This window comes from Corvus kubaryi, unplaced genomic scaffold, assembly GCF_017639235.1.
Source record: "Corvus kubaryi isolate FWS band 111438036 unplaced genomic scaffold, C.kubaryi_AGA036_p1.0 41173, whole genome shotgun sequence".
Taxonomy (NCBI): domain Eukaryota; kingdom Metazoa; phylum Chordata; class Aves; order Passeriformes; family Corvidae; genus Corvus; species Corvus kubaryi.
In genome coordinates, this window is record NW_024581237.1 from 1 (window position 1) to 19039 (window position 19039).

Here is a 19039-nt window from a genome sequence, read left to right on the forward strand (position 1 = left end):
CGTTCCCGTCCACAGGGCTGGACAAGATGCCAAAGCAGGTAAAAAGAAAACCAGGAATTGTGTGTGCTAATTAAATTTTACTGCCAGGAAAGAATTCTTGGCTTATTTCCATGCAGTCAAGATTAGGTAGCTACTAATGAATATTCACCCCTGGTTCATGAATTGACTGGACCTATTTACTGTGGGTTTGAGCTGTGTTAGTGACACCAGGCAGTGATTTTTGTTGTGCCCTGGGCTCTAACAGGGCAGGTGTTAACACGGGCAGCAAGCACCTCCTAAGGGTGTTTGTTCAGGAAAATGAATGGACACAAGAGCTGTGATTTACTTTCAAATATTCCTTTACTTTTGGCTAAGAAATCATCGTCTCAGCTGAAGTGATGCTGAGCAGGGCAGCAAAAACCAAGCCCTTCCTCAGGTCTCACAGTCTCACAGTGGATTTAACTTGCCTGGTGCCAGGGTAATACAGGAACACAGAGGGGGCACAGGAAGAAAGGGGAATTGGCAGGAGCTCCTCAGGTCCATTGAGTGTTTCCTAATTGTGGTGTCTGTTCTCTGACAGCAGCAAGCTGCTTTATGCTCATTCAGAGGAGAATAACAGAAATCACTTGGATGGCAATGCGTTATTGTGTTGCTAAGCTTTTTTTTTTTTCCTCTGTTGGAGTGAAAGCTCCTCTGGACTCAGGCCCAGGGGGAAACCAAGGCACAGGGGTTGAATTAAAACCTTTGGATAAGCTGAGATACGTGAAGCCACACCAAAGTGAAATAGAAATACAGATTTTTTAACTTTTAGTAGAAATATATGCTAAGTGCCTTAAAAAGTGCCTTAAACATTAAAAATCTGCAGCAGAGACCTTAGACACAGTTCTTACTGCAGCAGTGTTACCTTTTCACAGAATTCTTTACTTTAGACAAAATACAGATAGAATTATGCTGTTCACATTTTTTAGATAGAGTGTTCACATAAACAATAAGAGCTGATAGAAACTGCGTATGCAAATCTGTGTAATACCTGTGTAACATTGGTGTAAGGCTTAAAATTGTTAGAATTAGACCAGGATAGGTTAAGAAAAGGAAAACTGGAATCGTGTGTTACTCGTATGGGTCAATTAACAAATATAATCTACACTTCTGTAAGAAAAAATATAGAGCATATAGAAGAAGAAGCAGCTGTTTTCTGCCTGCCACTGTTGCTTGGCTTTATCATGCAACCCCCTTGAACTCTGCCTTCAAGAAAGCTGTGAGACTATGAACTAAAGAACTCAGCAGAACAGCTGCTCCTCTGCTCTCTCACCCTGGTTCGAGAAGGAAGGATACCCTGTCAAAAGCTCAACATTTCCCCTTACTGTGTAAAATTCTGTATTACTGGAAATGAACTATGCATGCTGTCTGCAAAAGATAAAAATGCTCCTGAATGAGTACACTATTGTAGCTTTATTTTTTTTTTTAGGAGTGTGCTAAATGGGGTTTGCAGAACATTTGCCCTTTATTAATGAGCTCAGCTCAGGTAGTGGGAATGCTGCCTACTAAATGTAGCATTTTCTGTATAAACAAGATGATGGAGTTCATTGGTTAACTTGTGGTACAGGTGAGTAGGGATGGTTTGGAGAACTTTCTGTCAAAGAGAAGGCATATATAGAACGCAGAAATCAGGACTGGCATCTTTCCCATTCCTCATTTTTCTTTTCTAGCTTTTCCTTTCCCCAGAAATGGCAGACAGGACCTGGAATTTCTCTTCTGGCTGGTTTTCCATGTGTCCTTCCAAATAATGTTGTCAAGCACACAGGAGCCCAGAGGCTGAGGTTTGAATTTAAGTGATTCAAAGGAGACAAGCCTTCAGCTAAGGCAGGGCAGCTCCCCCCTCAGCACCATTCCTCTGCCCTGGCTGTGACGTGTGCACTCTGCAGCTTTCACCCTGGAAGTCTCTGCTAGGAAAACTGCATTTGTTTTGGTCTGCAGTGGCTTCCAGCTGCACCTGCAGCCAGCCCTTCCTGCTGCCCTGAGCCCAGGGCACTGCTTGGATTGAACGTGGGACATGCAGAGGCTTAGAAATGAGAACATGGTGTGAGTGTGTCTGTGCTGAGCAACCTGCAGAACTGCAGGGTGAGCCCAAGGCCACGTTCTCTGAGTGCCTTTGCTCACTGCCAGAGTGATGTTTTCTAACATCAGAGCAGGGGGAGGGCAGCTGGGAGGAAGAGCAGCTCACACATCCTGAGGTCTGGCTCCTGCTGAGACTGAACTTCAGTGACGTGGAAGCAGCAGAAGAGCTAGAACAGGGGATGAGGTGAAAGTCCAGCTTTTCACCTCTCACTGGTGCTGATCTGACATTCCCTCCAGGAAAATGGCCAAAGGGAAGATTCTCTCATCCAGAATGACCTCAGTGAATCATTTGAAGAGGAAGTTAGAGCCTTCCTCAGTGATGAAGAGAAACTGCATCTTTTTGACGACCTCACGAAAGTGAATCCGGTGACAACCAGGACAGGTGAGCAGCCAGGGAGTGTCTGCTGAGGGATCCCTTTCCCTGGTGGCCACAGACACGTGGCAGCTCCTGCTCTCACTGCATTAATAGCATGAACACAGGAGTTGTGTGTATTAGACCCACATCACTCTCTTGATCACCTCATTCTCTATTAAACCTGGCGGGTAGCACACCTGAGACTTTAGTTACAAGCAGGCACAGGAAGAGTCAAACAGGCTTTGCAAAAGATGCTGATGGAAGCTGTTGTCTTTCAGTTCTGAAATGTCTTCAAGCAAGATACAGAGTCAACCTGTTCTATACAAATGCTGGCTGCAGCCTGGTGGCTTTAAATCCTTTCCAGCCTGTCTCCTGCCTCTACTCACCTGAGCTCATGAGGGAGTACCACATTGCACTTTGTCCTCAGGTAACCCTTGTGGTTGAGATAACTGTCCTTCTGCAGAGCCCAGGTGTCAAACTGCTCCAAATTTATATGAGCAAAATACTCCCACAGGATAAACCCCATTTCTAGTGAAATAGTTCTGTTAAAAGAGCAGTGCTGTTTTCAGGTAAATGTGAGATGACCCTTGCTATCCATTGCTGTTGAATTGTGTGGTTCCTGTTCTCTTAAATATGAATATTCTCTTTCACTGCCAGGATTTAAAACCTCACATCTTTGCAGTGGCTGAGCAAACCTACAGGAATGTCCAAAAGCAGATGGACCCTGTGAACCAGTCCATCATTGTGAGTGGAGAAAGTGGTGCTGGGAAGGTAAGGAAATGGTTTTTTATGACATTGCTCTCACGTTTTGAGTTCTGCCAGGGATTTGTAGTGCAGAGTAGTGCAGTGAATGAGCAAAGAGGAATTAAAAACCCCTCTGACAGAGCACGTAGCCAGTCTGCCCAGCACGGCTCTCTTGAAATGTGTGTGAAGCATTAAGTGATTGCTGCAGTTAAACACACTCTGCTTAATATAGCAGCTCTTCAGGTGGCATCTGTCATTTCTGGAGGGCTGGGTTTGAATCATTCAGCAGGAATTGCACCTGAGTTAGTGCCTCAGCCTGGTCTGTCAGGGAGCTCGTGTGAATCTCAGCAAACCCTCTGTAAAGACTCAGAGCAGTGAATTCATATCCTGCCCTGGCCCTTCTGTGATGGTCCATCCCTGTTCAGGGCAATGCTGAGGGTATTTTTAAGCCCAGTAACAAGATGCTTTGCTGAATGTTAATGACTCAAAATCCGTTTACATTCATTCCATCCCAAGGCAGGAGCTGTTAATTCTGGCTGATGACACCTCGATGGAAGTGCCATTCAGCAGAGCACTCCCACTGCAGCAGCACTGAAATGTGTGTCTGTGGCACAGAGTTTCCACTGAACCAGAGCTCTAAACGTGACACAGTTCCTCTCTTTAGCCTCCCCTCCAGCTGCACACTGTTTCCAGAAGGCAGCACTGCTCCACTGACAGAACTGATAATGTTAAAAACAAAGAGCTACTGTCAGGCCTCTCTCTTGCAGACCTGGACCTCTCGCTGCCTTATGAAATTCTATGCCTCTGTTGCTGCCTCAGCTATCTCCCCAAAAGGCAACGAAACTGTGGAAAGGATAGAGAAGAGAGTGCTGGATTCCAACCCTGTCATGGAAGCATTTGGTAAATGTGGCTTTTTTAACAACAAACAGGAGTAATGGCCACTGTGGGAATTTCCGTTGTTACCACACGAGTCTAAGCTGTCTCTTGGTCCTCTCCTTAAAAACAAACTCTTCAAATACTGGAGCTATTTACAGATCACCCTTAATGCCTGTGTGTGCTGCATGGGAGAGTGGGACCACTCTGATTGTTCTGTGTCTGCCACTGGCACTTTCACAGGGAATGCCTGCACCCTGCGGAATAACAACAGCAGCAGGTTTGGGAAATACATCCAGCTGCAGCTAGACAGGTAATAATCACTGTGTAACACCTTAGTTTTGTCTTGTTCCTTTAAATCTTTACAAGCTTATTTCTGAAATCTGCCATAGAATATTTGATCTGTCTTTAGAGTGTATTTTGCATTGCTGGCAGCTTAAACTATTATTATTTAAATTATTATTATTTTCCCTTTTTTTTTTTTTTTCCTGCAAGCTCTCAGCCTGATCTCTAAAAGAGAGCAGTGGAAAAACAGAGATGCAGTTAAGAACTGTGAATAAAATATGAACAAAACTGAAGGTGAACTGCAAAGTATTCACTGTCAGTTGGTATCAGAACAACACACCACCTCTTGTTCTGTGAAGAGGTTTTAATATCTTTGCTCTTTTTCCCTCTCTAGATTCCATCATCTGACTGGTGCTTCCATCCAGACTTTCCTTCTGGAGAAGACCAGAGTTGCCTATCAGGCCCCCAATGAAAGAAACTTCCATATTTTTTATCAGGTTTGCCTTCAGTTAATTTTGCTGGGTATTTCTGACACACAGCGGGAATGAAATCACCAGATTTAGCACAGTTACAACTTTTAATAATTATCAGTTTCCCTGTCTCCCAGGCTTCCAAATTAAATCATCCTCCCAGTATGTTATTCTTCACTGTCTGTGAGCTGTAAACACCAAAGGCAGAATTCAATTTTTGCCTTGTTTTCTGCCTGCAGATCACAAAAGGTGCCACTGCAGAGGAGAGGCTGGAGTGGAACCTTCCAGAAGGGGCCGAGTACCGCTGGCTGCCAAACTTTGAAAGAAACTTAGATGGTAAAGATTAGTTCTACTAATTAATTAATCAATCCATTACTAATGGCTGGAACTTTAAAGGAAGGCAGGCAAAAATTGTTCAACCCTGGCCAGCCAATAGCAGATGTTTTGCAAAGCCACCTGCATGAATGGGGTTCTTTTTAAGTTTCACTTTGCGCTATTAAGTCTTAAAGCTTAAAATCACTCACCTGGCTTAAAACAGCTGGTTCTGGCCTGGCAAATTTGCATCTCTGTGGCTTTGTTTAGAAACTGTCTTGTCTATGCACATGCTTTACCTGACAGAGGCAGAAGAAGTCAGTGGGTTGGTTGTCCAGCTTGTGTATGGGATTTACCCAGACAGCATCCATCTTCTCCGCTCTCCACTGGCAATTCCAGCTGGATTGGATGTGCTGAGATGTTCTGCTTGCCCCTGTTTGTGTGCTTGGCTTTTTCAAGAGCACTGTTTGGCTTTTCAGAGGACTGCTTCGAGGTGACCAGAGAGGCAATGTTCCACCTGGGCATCGGCCGTGCCACGCAGAGCAATATTTTCAAGGTCAGCTCACGGCAGCACGAGGCTGCTGAGGACGTTGGGAATGTGCTGCCAGGGTGGGATTGCTGCTGGAGTAAATCCACATGTCACTGTGCAGAGCTGCTGCTCCTCACTGGAGGAGCCTCAGCTCCACATCAGCCCAGTATTAGATCTGAACTCAACGTCTGCAGCTCTGAATTTCAGTTTCCCGTCAGGAATAACACAGAAGTTTGGGATCTCTTTGCTGCCTTTTGTGCAGAAATGTTTTGAGCTGGCCTGTTCCTGGGGCTAAAGGAAGGTTCAGAGGACACTGCCTTGGGGGGAGCTGTCCCAAAAAAACCCCTGATTGTATTTCAGGTGTTATCAGGCCTTCTGCACCTTGGGAATGTTCAATTCTGTAGTCCAGTGGATGAATCTCAGCCTTGTGAACTGGAAGACAAAACCAAAGGTGAGGCAACAACCATGCCATGCTCCAGAGCCTGGTTAGTTCAGTGCAGATGCCTAAGGAAAGGATTAGAGAGAGGAAAGAACATAGAGAATTCTTTCCTTTATTTAGTTAATTTAGATTTACTTATTAAATTTATTTAGTTATTAACATTTAATAACATTTATTAAATTTATTAAAATTTATTAAATTTACCTATTTTTTGCTTGAGTAACTTTAACTATTATTACTTTTCATTATTAATTCTTTTTAACTACTACTAAGTCTAATTACTTTATTAATAACTTAATTTTAAAATCTAATAAATTTCTTTAAACTGTATTGAATTAATTGCATTTTAAATTACTAAATCAAATTTATTTAATTTAAATTCATTTAATTTCTGTATTTAATTCAGAAATAATTCCTTATTAAAGGAAAGAATTTGAACAATAATTCTCCTGCTGATAGGAGACCATCAGGGCCATGAGCAACCCAAAATTTAGGTGTGTTTTTGTGAACAAGCAAAACCCTAATGCTCCCGTGCCTTGACAGGTCAGGGCAACTGCAGCATTACCCACTGATTTCAGGAGGGTTATTGGCAGAACTGTGGCTCTTGATTGTAATCTTACTCTGCCATCACAAGGCTGGCAGAAATCTGACCCAGAGGGAGAGCAGGGCTCTTCACAGGAAAACTTGGAAGTTTTCATGATAAAGACCAAAAGTCAGTGACAGCAAATCTGTTAAATTGCAGCAGGAACAGAGTTTGTTCTGCATGTCTTCAGGAGGCTTGTGGATGTGGATTTCCTTCAGAGCTAAAACTGTCCTGAACAGTGAAGTTTCCTACTACAGTTTCACATGCTCTGAACTCAAACTACTTAATATTCAAATATTTTTGAGCACAGCTCAGCTGAGCAAGATCTTAAATGCTTTGTTAGCAAATACTCTTTTTCTACACTTCCTTACTACCCCCAAAATCCCTGTTTTTTTCTGGTGATAACTGATTTGTCTGTCTGGATTTAGAGGTCCCTGCTCAAAGAAGGTGAACAAGTAACAGACACACCTAGAGAGAAAAACAACTTCAGTGTGGCAAACTTGAGCTTTTTCTGGTATTGCTTCGTTTTAAAGAGAGTACCTGAAACTCTAGGGGCACTCTGCATCCAAATTAAGAGTCTGATCTTGCAAAACTTGCTCCCAAGTTTGTGTAGAAAGATCCAAAATCCACATTTAAGTTGGAGAGCTGATGGAAGTGGCATTTTTCTCCACAATCTCCTAGCCCTTCCTTACCTTTAGAGGTATGAGCACACCAGGTAGCCTTGTTTGTCCTCCTGAACAAGGGTTTGTGAAGACCACGGGGGATCTGCTCAAGATTCCCGTCGAGGAGCTGCTGGAATCTTTAAGGATTCGAACAATCACTGCTGGAAGGCAGCAGCAAGTGTTCAAGAAGCCCTGCTCCAGAGCTGAGTGTGAGACCAGGAGGGACTGCCTGGCCAAAGTCATCTATGCCAGGTAAGGATGTGCTAATCCAGGTGACTTTTGGGAGGGGATGGGGAGGCCAGAGGGATTTACTTGCTGCTGTTTCATGGCAGCAACATCAGAAATTCCTCCTCCTTCCAAGTGACACTGATAGAAACAGCAGTAAAAGAAACAATTCTGATTATTGCAAGCAAGCAGCTCCCAACTAAGCCCATTGTTGCTGTCTGCAGGTTGTTTGAGTGGCTGGTTTTGGTCATAAATGAAAACATCTACACAGATCCCTCAGCGTGGACCAGCTTCATAGGTATGGATATCCCACCCTGGTTTAACTCAGGGGCCATCAGCCCACCAAGCTGCTCCTAAACTAAAGCTCCCTGTCCTCCCTCATTCCTTCAGGTTTGTTGGATGTTTATGGATTTGAAGCCTTCCCTGAAAACAACTTGGAGCAGCTCTGTATTAACTATGCCAATGAGAAACTGCAGCAGCACTTTGTAGCTCACTACCTGAAGGCACAGCAGGTAATACCCCAAACTGAAGATCAAATCTTCAATATCTGATTTAAACCAGCATCTGTTGTCACTTCAATTGTGTGGCTGTGCCCCTGGTCAGGTGGGAAGCTGCAGTCAGAAATGCCACAGAAGGCAGTGGGATGGAGCAGCAGCTTTTTAAAGAGGGGAGTGTGGGGCAGTTGGAATGACACAGCTTTGTCTCTTGGGGACTGGAAATCTGTTCCCAGCTCTACTGGATCTCTGCCTGTCAGACTGTTTGCTTTTCCTCAAAGAACTGAGCACTTGAAGCTAACTTCTTGGGGTAAGTGCAGCCTGAGTTGAGACTCTCTTGGAAGCTGCTGCTTACAACCATGGAGCACAAAGGCCCTAGAGTAGTGGAGCTCCTAGGCTGAGCTTGGTGTGAAGGCAGAGCCCAACAGAAGCCTGTAACCCAAACACCTGAGCACGTGGCACCTGTGGAGGCCTCCTGCCACAGGGGCACAGCTCCCTGAACCCACTGTCATGCTGGTGCCTTTAAAACAAAGCCCCAGTGTGCACCAGCTTTTATTTTTGAGTAAGGACAGACACAAATGGGGGTGTTTCACAGTGGTGAAGGCATTTGCAGCCTGCAGTCCCTCCCTGGTCACACACTGCTAATTCCAGCTCTCATCTGAGTGCCCTGCAAGGTGCAGAGCCCCTGCCAGAGCTGCTGCTCTGCCCCTCCCCACTGCAGATCCATTACCAAAATGCTCTTTGCCATTAACTGGAATCAGGGAAATTATTTTCTCTATGGCACCAGCATGCTGGCACCTCCTGCCTCACGGCAGGGTTTTGTCAATTTATTCAGGAGAGAAGTATTTCTTTGACTGCTGTTTGTTCTTTGCTTCCCCAGGCTGCTTTGCCTGCCTGCCCTGGTCAGCATGCCAGGGGTTAATGGTCAGGGAAGATGAAAACTGAGTTCAAGCACACAATTGCTTTGCTTGAAACGGCTCCATGACCTCTGTTTATAGCACCCCTCCCACTCACTGCCTGCCCTCTTACCTCTGGATCTGGCTGTCCCCCAAACCACTTAAATGCCATTAGTGGCTGTGCTGAGCAAGCTTTTGGCAGGAGGCTTTTCAAATAACTGCCCAGAGCTCGTGCTTGTTAAACACTGCTGACAGTTTGTCCTGTAATTCAGCATAAATATTGTACCAATTATTTCAACCAGGATCTCTCTGCACTTCGTTTCAGATCAGGCTTTGCTTTAAATGGAGCCCAGCCTGGCACACAGAGGTTGGGTTAGGGCTGTGTCCCAGTCCAGGGAAGGAGTTCTGCTTGTTCCTTGTCCTTCAGGGAAAGTCTCAGCACAGCCAGGAAAGGCTTTGTGTGACTGTAGCCTTTGTTTGCTCTCTAAAGCAGCCTTGCAGCTCACTCTGATAAATCCGTGGGGTTCCCAAATCCTCAGACAAATTGTTCCAGCAGGTTCTGATCCACACCCAAAAGCTACCTGGGGTAGAATATCCTCATGTGGGTTTTTTTTCCTCAAGCTTGGTGTTGACCTGGGGCTGAGCTGGGATTAACTCCTCAGACAGGACCTGGATCAGCTGCCCAAGGCACAGCGTTTTGAGCTCTGGTGCCCTCTGCTGCAGAATAACCCCTTCCCTCTTCCTTCAGGAAGAATATGCAGCTGAAGGCCTGCAGTGGTCATTCATAAACTACCAGGATAACCAGAACTGCCTTGATCTGATAGAGGGAAATCCTCTCAGCATTTTTTCCCTGCTGAATGAGGTAAGTGTGATCTAAACCCTTCATTTTTGGGCCCAGTTCCTGCCTTTGTCCCACGCCACCAAAGAAAACACAAACAGTAAGTTAGCAGAGAACTTGTCAGCCATAAAATTTCTGCAGAGCTTCAGTTTCAGAAAAATCATGGCACTGCTTCCTCCTGTTCTGAGTTTCCCTCTGATCCTGGATGTTCTGATTCAAATATGAAGCCTCAATTACTTCTTTCCCCCCCTTCCTTCCCAATATTTCAGGCCTTGCATACTCAAAGCAGCTCTAAAGGTAAAATGGCTATGATTTCAATTTTAAATGTTGTAGCTTTTAGAGCCAGTCCTTTGGGACAAATACGAGATGCTGCAGTTGTGTGTGTCCTTTGCAGGAGTGTCGTCTGAACAGAGCCTCCAACACTGACCTGTTCCAGACCAGGATTGAGAAAGCCTTGTCCAGTAATCAGTGCTTAAGTCGAGATAAGTTTAGTAAGAAGCCCAACTTTATCATTTCACATTATGCTGGCAAAGTCTGCTATCAGCTGGCAGCGATGGTGGAGAAGAATAAGGTAGGTGTTTGCAGAAAGAGCTGTTTAAAATCATAAATATTCTACAGACCTGAAGTGATTTAAGTCAAAGCACCACTAAAAAATATGTTTAGTGCTGGGGACTGGACATACCTTGCTCCAAGTAAATCCTTCAGGCCACGTAAAACTCAGTCATGTTCTTAGTGTGATTCTCTGAACCATCACTGGCACGAGCAGATGCTTTGTTGCACCTCTGAGCTGAGGATGAGGTCAGCCATCAGCAAATCTGGGCTTCTTCCATTCCTGGGGGATGCAGAATCAGCAGCAGGGCATTTCTGTAGCTGCAAATACATCACTTCATTCCCCCAAAATTCAGATAAGTTTATGAAAAACGAGAGCACGGGCTTAACTACTGAAAGTGCTGAAAGTACTCAAGTTTTTGGCCTTGTTGTGCCATCAGGGAATAATTGAAATGTGAAATAATCTGCAGAGAGGAGGGTCCCTTCTCAGCTCTGACATCCCCAGCAATTATGGCAAGGGCTGTTATTTATTTAGCAATAAAACACCATCTCTTAATTAAAAGGGATAGTTCTGATGTCTGCTGCAGTCTGTCCTTCAGGGATTAAACCAGTCCTGAGACTTGGAGCTCACTTAGGCTGTGTAACAAGAACAATGTTGGGAGCAGTTGTACATTTGACTGGATTTGCTGAATGTTCAGCCAAACATTGTTTTCTGTTCCTGAATGTGACTGTGAATGAGTGAGCATCATCAGATTTGAAACTGCAGCTGTGGTTACTTCAAATTTGGCATCAGAAATGCTGTTCCATCTCTGTATGTGGAGTTCTTAGTTATTTTCAGAGGTGCAGGTGCCTGCCAGGTCCAGATACTAACAGGTCATGTCTGTGTTTGCAGGATGCTGTTCCACCAGAGCTGGTCCATGTTTTGCAGAACTCAAAGGACCCTTTGCTTCAAAAATTATTTCCTGTGACAGAAGAGAACCAAAATAACACCAAAACCCAGAACAGAGCAGCTGTTGTTACAGTGGTGTCCAAGTTCAAGGTACATCCTATTCAGGTTTCTGCTGTAATTTTGGAAACTTTCTGAATTTGCCATCAACAATTTGATGAAAACATCCACAGAGCAGATTTTTGCTCAAGCTGTCCTGTAGAAGTGCTCTGACACTGAGTCTGTAAAGCCATCCTTGCCACGAGCAGCTCTGTGGGGTGGATAGAGGATCCCTGAGGAGGAGGAGCCCTGATGAGCCCTGTGTTTGTTTCCTGCAGAGCTCCCTGGAACATCTCATGGAGATTTTGAGCAGAACCACGCCCCATTACATCCGCTGCATCAAGCCTAATGCTGACTGCAAGGCCATGACTTTTAGAAGAGAAGAGGTAACTTTTCCAAAGCCTTTCCCCAGGGCTTTGCACTGGGTTTCTTAGGAACTTGAGTCACTGGCAGAGCTCTTTTCACAGCACATTTTGAAATAGCTTTTTCTCCTTTGAGATAAACATCCTTCAAAGTCACTGAGGTGTTTGTCCAAAACTGCTCCTAAGCACAGCAGCTCTTCCAGCTGCAACTTGCTTGTTGCTGGGGTTATTTGGGGTGCTGCCCTCCCAGCCCTTCAAACTGATGAAGGTGATCTGAGCAGCCCTGGGCACACAAATACCTTCAAAACAAAACCTTGCTCGTTCCTGGAGTCCAGGAAGCTGAGAAGCTTTGGGAGCAGAGCAGCAGGTGCTAAAGCTGTAACTAGAGAACCTCATCTGATGGGAAATCAAGCTTTAAGCACTCGTGGAATCTGCTGGGCATGGAAATAGCAGCACTGAGCATGGAAATACCAGCACTGGCTTTTCACACCCTGCTGGGTTTGGGCAGTGCTGGCTGTGGATGCCCAGGACAGGGCACCCAAGGAGCAGCTCCCACAACGTCAGCATTGCCTAAACCATCTCAATTTGTGCCTCAGGTTCTCAGCCAGCTACAGGCCTGTGGAATAGTGGAAGCCATCACCATCAGTGCAGCAGGTTTCCCAGTCAGGTAAGTCCAGCTTCTTCAGCATAATCCATTTCTATAGCAATTAGTGGCATTTAGTTCTTCAGAAGAATTTCTAAGCAGGAAACGCAAATATTTTGCAGTTTTAGACCTCAAAACTACTGATCCTTTCAAAGCTGAGAGCTCACTGTGCCTTTCCAGTCTGAGAAGCTGGGGAAAAGATGTTTTGATGTGGACTACACTAAAACTTTTCTAACTGAACGTGGCTTCACAGTAACATTCTCAGCAATGAAACTATAAATGGCATTTATCTAAATGTAGTAATCTCAGAGCTGAGCATCTCCTCATAGCCTGGCTGGGCTTTCCTGACCACCTTTAGAGGGTGCAGAGCAAGGCCTGAGCTCATCACGTTTCTGAGACTCAGCACTGATGGGGTGGAGCTCACCATCAGCATAGCCAAGCACAGCTCCTGCCCAGGCTTTGCTCCAGGCACTGTCTCCTGAATTTCTTCAGAAGTTCTGTACTTTTCTTGCCTGTTTGACCATTTAGGGCATCAGTCTGTTTGCATCCCATGCACTGGATCCATGAAACCATTGTGCAGTTTTCCCCCTTCAGAGGATCAGTTCTTTCCCATACAGCAATGACTCCTGCCTGGAATTCACTGTACGTTTGTCTGTCAGGATCCCTTTCCAAAGTTTCACTGAGCGCTACAAAATACTGAGAAAATCCTGGGGCTCCAGTACAAAAAGAGTGTGTGATAAAAGCAACTCTCATTCTGCTGAGGAAAAAGGTGAGTTTCTTCAGGTAATCCCCTTGCCATCAAGTAAAATTGTCACTGCACCCATTTGGTATCCCATAGATCAGATAATGACTGTATTCACCACTGTTCTCCAAATACTTCTTTAACTTATCACAACCTGAGTTTCTAATTTGCCTAACACTTAAAATCTTCCCCCTCACTGCTGGTTTTCTGTGTTCCTCCTGGGTGGAACAACCACAGTTACAGTGGTGTCTGGGGTTCCCCTCACCCAACCTAATTTGGTTTAGAGTTGATTCTTTAGTAAACTCGAAATCCACTTACCTTTTGCCTTATCTTCCTTCTCCTTCCTTTCTTTTCCCCTCCTCCTTGTTTCCTTGCTGAATCACTGACCTTCCAGCTTACCTGGACTCTGCTGCTTCTTCCACCTTCTGCAAACTTCTCTTTTTCTAAGCAGGAGTGACGATGGACTTTAACAAACACAACCCAGTCTACAGGTAATGCCTTTGCTATGAACTCCTGAAAGGAGGAGCTCATCAGGTGGTTACATTTAGTATTAAAGGTTATTGCAACCCCTTTTCTCTCCCTCAAATTAATCCCCTCTCCACCCAGTGGGTCTGTTCAATAAGCAGCAGCTGTGGGAAGCACGACCAGCCTGTTCAGATGAGTAAAATTGGTGGAAATCTACTCACCGTGTGGAAATGGGGTGAAGTAAGGAAGTGCAGGCTGGAAAATTACTTACAGACTGGATCTTTCCCCCTCAATTACAAACCCATTAACTGCAAAGCCTCTTTTTGGTAGGTTTTTAGTCCTTTTTATCTTGAGGGGGTAATAAGCTGCAAACAAAGCAAAACAATTGCCCAAACACGGGGATAAGCTTTGGGTTCCCTTATCAGCCCAGCCCCATGAACACCATCAGAGTCACCAGATGTCTTCCTGTAAGCAAGAATTGCTTTTATTTGTTTTCAGGACCTTAAAATGCTCTCATCTCCTTAGAAATATTTATAGCAGATAAGCAAACAGTATCCAGGATGGAATGATGCAAAACCCATCCAGCACTGTCCATGCAGGAGCTCCTGCAGCACTGCCTGGAACAATCTCTTGTTCCAGGTCTGAATTAAGTCTGCCTCTATTTCCAGAGAGATTCATCTGGCTGTAATGTAAAAAATTGTGCACTGTGTCCCAGAAATGGCTTTAATAACCTGTAATTGCTGCCATAAATTCCTGCTCAGCACAGGACCCCATAGCTGCTCCCAATGCCCTGTGACAGCTGCACAATTGCTTAGAATTTGTTTCCCCTTCCTGCACTTCTCAGTATATTAAGGCTACAATTCCCTGCCTTTTGTTCTTTGCTCCCACAGCTCTGAGTTTTGAGTATTTAATGTGATTTTCTTAGGACTGAGCTGCTCAATATATTCTTAATTGCGTTGCTGCTGCTTTCTCCTGTTTCCATGTAGGATGCTTTAACAATGGGACAACACCTGAGGCCTCCCTGTTTCAGTCTAAATCTACCCCAAATAACATTTTTACCTGGGGATAACTCAGGTTATAGTAGATGAGAAGGCAGCACCCAACTACAGCCCAGTTAAAACACCCCACACTGGTTTTCTGGTTGCTGGCACCTGATGGAATCTGTGCTGTCACATTTTAGCCTTAAACACAGCAAGATCAAGTGCTCTCAGCCATCTCCTCCTCCACTCTTGCTGCAGGTGTTTCCCCTCTAAATGGCCAAGAAATCTCAGTGCAAAGACAATTCCCTGGTCCTGATTTCCAAGTTCTGTGACGCCTCCTCCTCAACGCTTCATTTCCAGGTGAGACTCTGGTGATGGATGAGGACAAAGCATCACGTGCTGCTGTTCTGGAGATCCTTCAGGATGCTGTGGGACAAACCCCTGCTCAGGGAACAGGGAATGGAGCAGAAATCCCCTCAGTCTACTGTGGCAAAACCAAAGTGTTCCTGGCCAATTCTGTGGTAAGTGCTGTCCCTTGGCTGGTGGCTCTGGAGTGCACCTGCCTCAGGGGCATTCTGGCACAGATGGTGGAGGCAAAACTCCTGCCAAGCCAGTGTGACCAGAATTTGGCATTTTCCATCAAATTATTAAACTCAGTCAAGCACCCATCAGCATCCAGCTCTCCAAAGCACTTTGTTTAATGGCCTCTGTGTTGCCAGTGGACAAGGAGCTGCACTTGGTCTAGAATTGTCAGAATTCCAGTAAAGATGACAGCTTTCCTTAGCTCCAGATGACAACAGGCCTACACACAGCTTCCTTGGGAAAGAAATTAAGGAGATAAATTCACTCCTGCCAAGCTTGCAGGATGCAGCCATAGAAGCAGCCCCCTCAGTGGAGCTGCTTATTAACCTGCTGCTGCTGCTGGGACTTTGGGAGGCTCCACTTTCCCCCCATGTACTTCCATTTTCATTTACATGTTACCTAAAGAGCACTGAAGGAGTGCTGTCACTTCCCAAACCTAATCCAGCAGTCACAGGACACTGGAATGAGGCTGTGGTCCCCCAAACACCAGGAGGCTGTAAAAGAGGAAGAGTTGTGAGCACAATTCCATCCCTAACTCCAGGCTCCTGTCCCCACTGCAGCTGGAGCTCCTGGAAGCCAGGAGAGCAGAGGTGTTAAATGAGAAGGCATTTTGCATTCAGTGCTGTTGGAGAAGATTTAAAGAGAAGAAAGCAGCCAAGGAGAAACGCTCTGCAACTCTCATCCAAGCAGGTGACTTGCTAAGGGTGGGCCTGAAATGACAGAACAAGGCACATTCCCAGTCACACTGGGGGATTACAGTGGCACCAGTGGTTGAGTGCCATCTCTCACACTGTGTGCAAGAGCTGCTGAGATTCTCTGCACTCAGATTTGTCTCCATTAAATCCTCAGCTGTTCGTTCCTGGTTAGCCAAGAATCGCTTCCAGAGGATGCGCAGGGCTGCCAACGTCATCAAACACAGCTGGAGGAGATGGAAAGTGAGTATGGGGGTACAGCACAGCACTGGAATGGAGCCACTGAGGCTTCTTAGTGTCTCAGGAAGAGTAATAACTACTAGAACTGAAAACCCAGTGCTCCAGAAAACTCTTGTCCAGCTGAAGAGCAGATGCCAGTCCCATACAGCTGCTTCTGGTTTATCCTGCGGAATAAACTCACTCCTTACCTTCACGGGAATGGCCCAGGGGGTGTGCTGTCCTTCAGATCCCCTCTTATTTAGACTCTCAGTTGTGTCCTGATGTCCTAAGCTGTGTCCAGGACATTTGGGAACGTTGTTGTTCTGTGTCTTTTTTAGGCAAAAGCGGCCGCGTTCGCAGCAGCAGAACTGGACGAGGGGGAAGGAAAGGAGTTCCCAGCTCCTGGAGCTACCTTGGCCAAACCTCCCTGTTCTTTGGACACAACGTGGCCTCTGCAGGCAATTGTCCAGTTCTGGCCTCTGGGCCTTGTCCTGGCTGCTGCCCCTGTCAGTGTCACGGGGCCCCGCAGGGCGCTGCCGCTGCTGAGCTGCCTCAGGGGGCTCCAGGAGGGCGGCTCCAGGGGGGACAGCTCCGCCCTGGGCTGTGGCATCGCCTCCATCAGAGCCCTCCCACAGGTAAGGACCCCCTCAAGCCCCTCTGCAGCACAGGGGAGCTGCCACGAGCTTGGAATAGTCTGGGGTAGCATTTCCCACCAAGCCACAGGCACTGGCTTCCCTCAGAAGCTGCATCGTTACAAATGACCTTCGGGTCTGGGGGGTGGGGAACATTTTTGTGTCTGCATGAAATCCTGTGTGCAACAACTGGCCACAGCTACTACAGACTGTGCCAGTTCAGTGCTGAACACTCCAATCTCCAGAGCCTGAGCTGATCTCAGTTCAATTTACAGTACTGGTATTTTCTGTCATGACCATTTCTCTTAAATCCATTTGCAGTGACTCCTCTGTCCTTGTCCACCAGTGCTCATACACTCAAGCACTAAGTGTGAGTAACAAAATCAGCTGCACATCTGGCTGAACTCTTCCCCTCTTGTCCTTGCAGGGCTCTGTCAAGTTCCACTGCAGGAGGTCCCCCCTGCATTTTGCCAATGTCAGCCCCCACAGGGAAGCGTTTTCCATCACGGGATTCAACCAGATCCTGCTGGACAGAAAGGAACTCCTGCCCACGTAGGCTCTGCCCTCCCTGCTCCCCTGGCCTTGGCCTCCAGGGAGGGCTCTCTGCAAGCTGCTGCTTTCAAATCACTCAATGTCCACTTCTGCTGCTACCTCAGAGCTTTCACAGCGCTGCCTTGCCCATATGACATGATGGGATCTAGAACACGCTGCAATAGACATGATAATATCCACTAAATTTAATCTGGGGGGCTGCTCCTCCTCCCCACACGTGCACACATTACAGGAAATACCAACACTATAGCAACAAATCAATTCAAACAGATCAGGTGCTTGAGGCAATAAATACTTGAACTGAACGCTGCTGGCACTGCCTGGACGAGCAAGAGGCTGGGCACGAGAGAGCAAATAATGCAAATATTCCTGATTCCTGCTGGATTCTCAGAGCTGCAGCCGTCCTGACTGCTCACTCACTCACTCCGCAAGGAGTGAGGAGCAGCCACTGCAACACTAAGGGCAGATGTCTCAGGGAAAGGCAAGGCTGGGCTCTTGCTTTTATCTACAGAACCAAAATCTACGAACTCTCAGAGCTGCCAGGTGTCTCCAGAGCTCCCCCAACAGCACCACCCTGCCCAGGGGCTCACCAGAGGTGCTCTGTACCGTCCCTTTGTTGCTCATGGATCTTGAAAATGTTTGGCTGTTCTGTGTATGTCATCTAAAATAAACTGCTCGATCCCTTGTCAAGGTGTCTGACCCTTCCCAACACCCTTTAGTGAACAAAACCATTTCAGAGTACTCGTGGATTAAAATAAATGCAAATTATTTAATACTGTCACCGTGAAGCAACATTTCCCGTGGCTGCCAGCATTTCTGTGCCAACAGAAAGAATTCCACTGAGTATCAAGTTCAACCCCCAGGATCTAAAACTCTGTCCCAACACAGCCCTGTCACAGTTTGTCAGCTCTAAGCTGAAATCAGAGCACTGACACCCATGGGCAAAGGGACCAAGACACACAATGGGGCAGCTCTGGCTGCTGGCAAATCTCAAAAAAAAATAAACATCAAGGGAAAAAAAAAATAAACATTCCCACAGCAGCTCACTCGGGGAGGACGTTCTCCTTCTCGGGAGGCTCCACAATTCTCAGGCAGCAGTCAGCGAACTCCACGAACAGAGGCTCCTGCATGAACCTCCTCATGAGGGAGCTTCTGTCCTGCGCCTGGTCGATGGTGAGCAGCAGCTGCCGGAGGTGGGGGTTCAGCAGCAAACCCCGCAGTTCTTCTGATTCTCCTTTAACACGGAACAAATCGAGACTTACAAACGTGCCTGACACCACCCTTATTTTGCAAACAAACTTTCAAAGGGAGCAGATCTCTAACTTTTAACTCCTTTAGCCCTGGGCTAAGCTGCAGCTCCATGCAGAACTCGGGGGGTTTTATTCCCGCTCGCTCTGCAGAAGCCCCGCCAGCCCCAATTCCCCACATTACCCAGGAGCTTGAGCTTCTGCAGCGGGACGCGGTCCTGCTCGTCCTCCTCGCCCAGGATGTCCTCCACGGACCAGGGGCCGTGTGCGGGGCCGGGGCTGGGGCCGTGCCCGGCCGCCGCCCGCTCCCGCGGGGAATCCGGCGCGCAGCGCTCTGCGGACGGAGCCCCGTTAGCCCCGGGCCGCCCGCGGCCCCTCCCGGCCCCTCCCGGCCCGCACTCACCGCGGTGGGTCCGGCAGCACGGCACGGAGCAGCTGCGGGGAGAGCAGCGTGAGAGGGGCGGCGAACGGCGGGGGACGGCCCCGCTCGGCCCCGCCCCGCCCGCCGCTCCCCTCACCGGAGCCCTCAGCCCCTTCAGCGTCCCCCTCCTTCCCTCGCTCACGCCGCGGACAGCGGTACCGGGCCG

At 46.9% G+C, this 19039-nt stretch overlaps 2 protein-coding genes across 4 annotated transcripts; one reads left to right on the forward strand and one right to left on the reverse strand.

Annotated features, from left to right (window-relative positions):
- Positions 1 to 6: 6 nt before the first annotated feature.
- LOC121672197 (unconventional myosin-XIX-like) lies at positions 7 to 17895 on the forward strand. 3 transcript variants are annotated; one of them, XM_042044768.1, is made up of 24 exons: positions 7 to 38; positions 2335 to 2479; positions 2731 to 2879; positions 3110 to 3223; positions 3964 to 4096; positions 4313 to 4382; positions 4749 to 4851; positions 5064 to 5160; positions 5616 to 5692; positions 6026 to 6116; positions 7430 to 7601; positions 7799 to 7872; positions 7965 to 8086; positions 9713 to 9826; positions 10197 to 10373; positions 11244 to 11390; positions 11615 to 11722; positions 12295 to 12365; positions 13001 to 13110; positions 14889 to 15049; positions 15671 to 15800; positions 15960 to 16045; positions 16360 to 16656; positions 17081 to 17895. In XM_042044768.1, the coding sequence occupies exons 1-24, from the start codon at positions 27 to 29 to the stop codon at positions 17207 to 17209; spliced, it is 2889 nt and encodes a 962-aa protein (XP_041900702.1). In that variant the 5' UTR covers positions 7 to 26; the 3' UTR covers positions 17210 to 17895. The 3 variants fall into 3 exon arrangements, with proteins under 3 accessions (XP_041900702.1, XP_041900703.1, XP_041900704.1); XM_042044769.1 differs by lacking the exons at positions 15671 to 15800; positions 15960 to 16045; positions 16360 to 16656; positions 17081 to 17895 and adding an exon at positions 13478 to 13574 and having other exon boundaries at positions 14889 to 14973; XM_042044770.1 differs by lacking the exons at positions 11244 to 11390; positions 11615 to 11722; positions 12295 to 12365; ... (4 more) ...; positions 16360 to 16656; positions 17081 to 17895 and adding an exon at positions 10072 to 10099 and having other exon boundaries at positions 10197 to 10322.
- Positions 17896 to 17954: 59 nt separating this feature from the next.
- Positions 17955 to 19033, reverse strand: LOC121672199 (zinc finger HIT domain-containing protein 3-like; the record flags this gene model as incomplete). Its single annotated transcript, XM_042044771.1, has 4 exons — positions 17955 to 18439; positions 18637 to 18786; positions 18856 to 18891; positions 19015 to 19033. Coding segments are annotated over 4 exons (396 nt in total), but the record flags the coding sequence as incomplete, so codon positions are not given.
- Between the last annotated feature and the right edge of the window lie 6 nt (positions 19034 to 19039).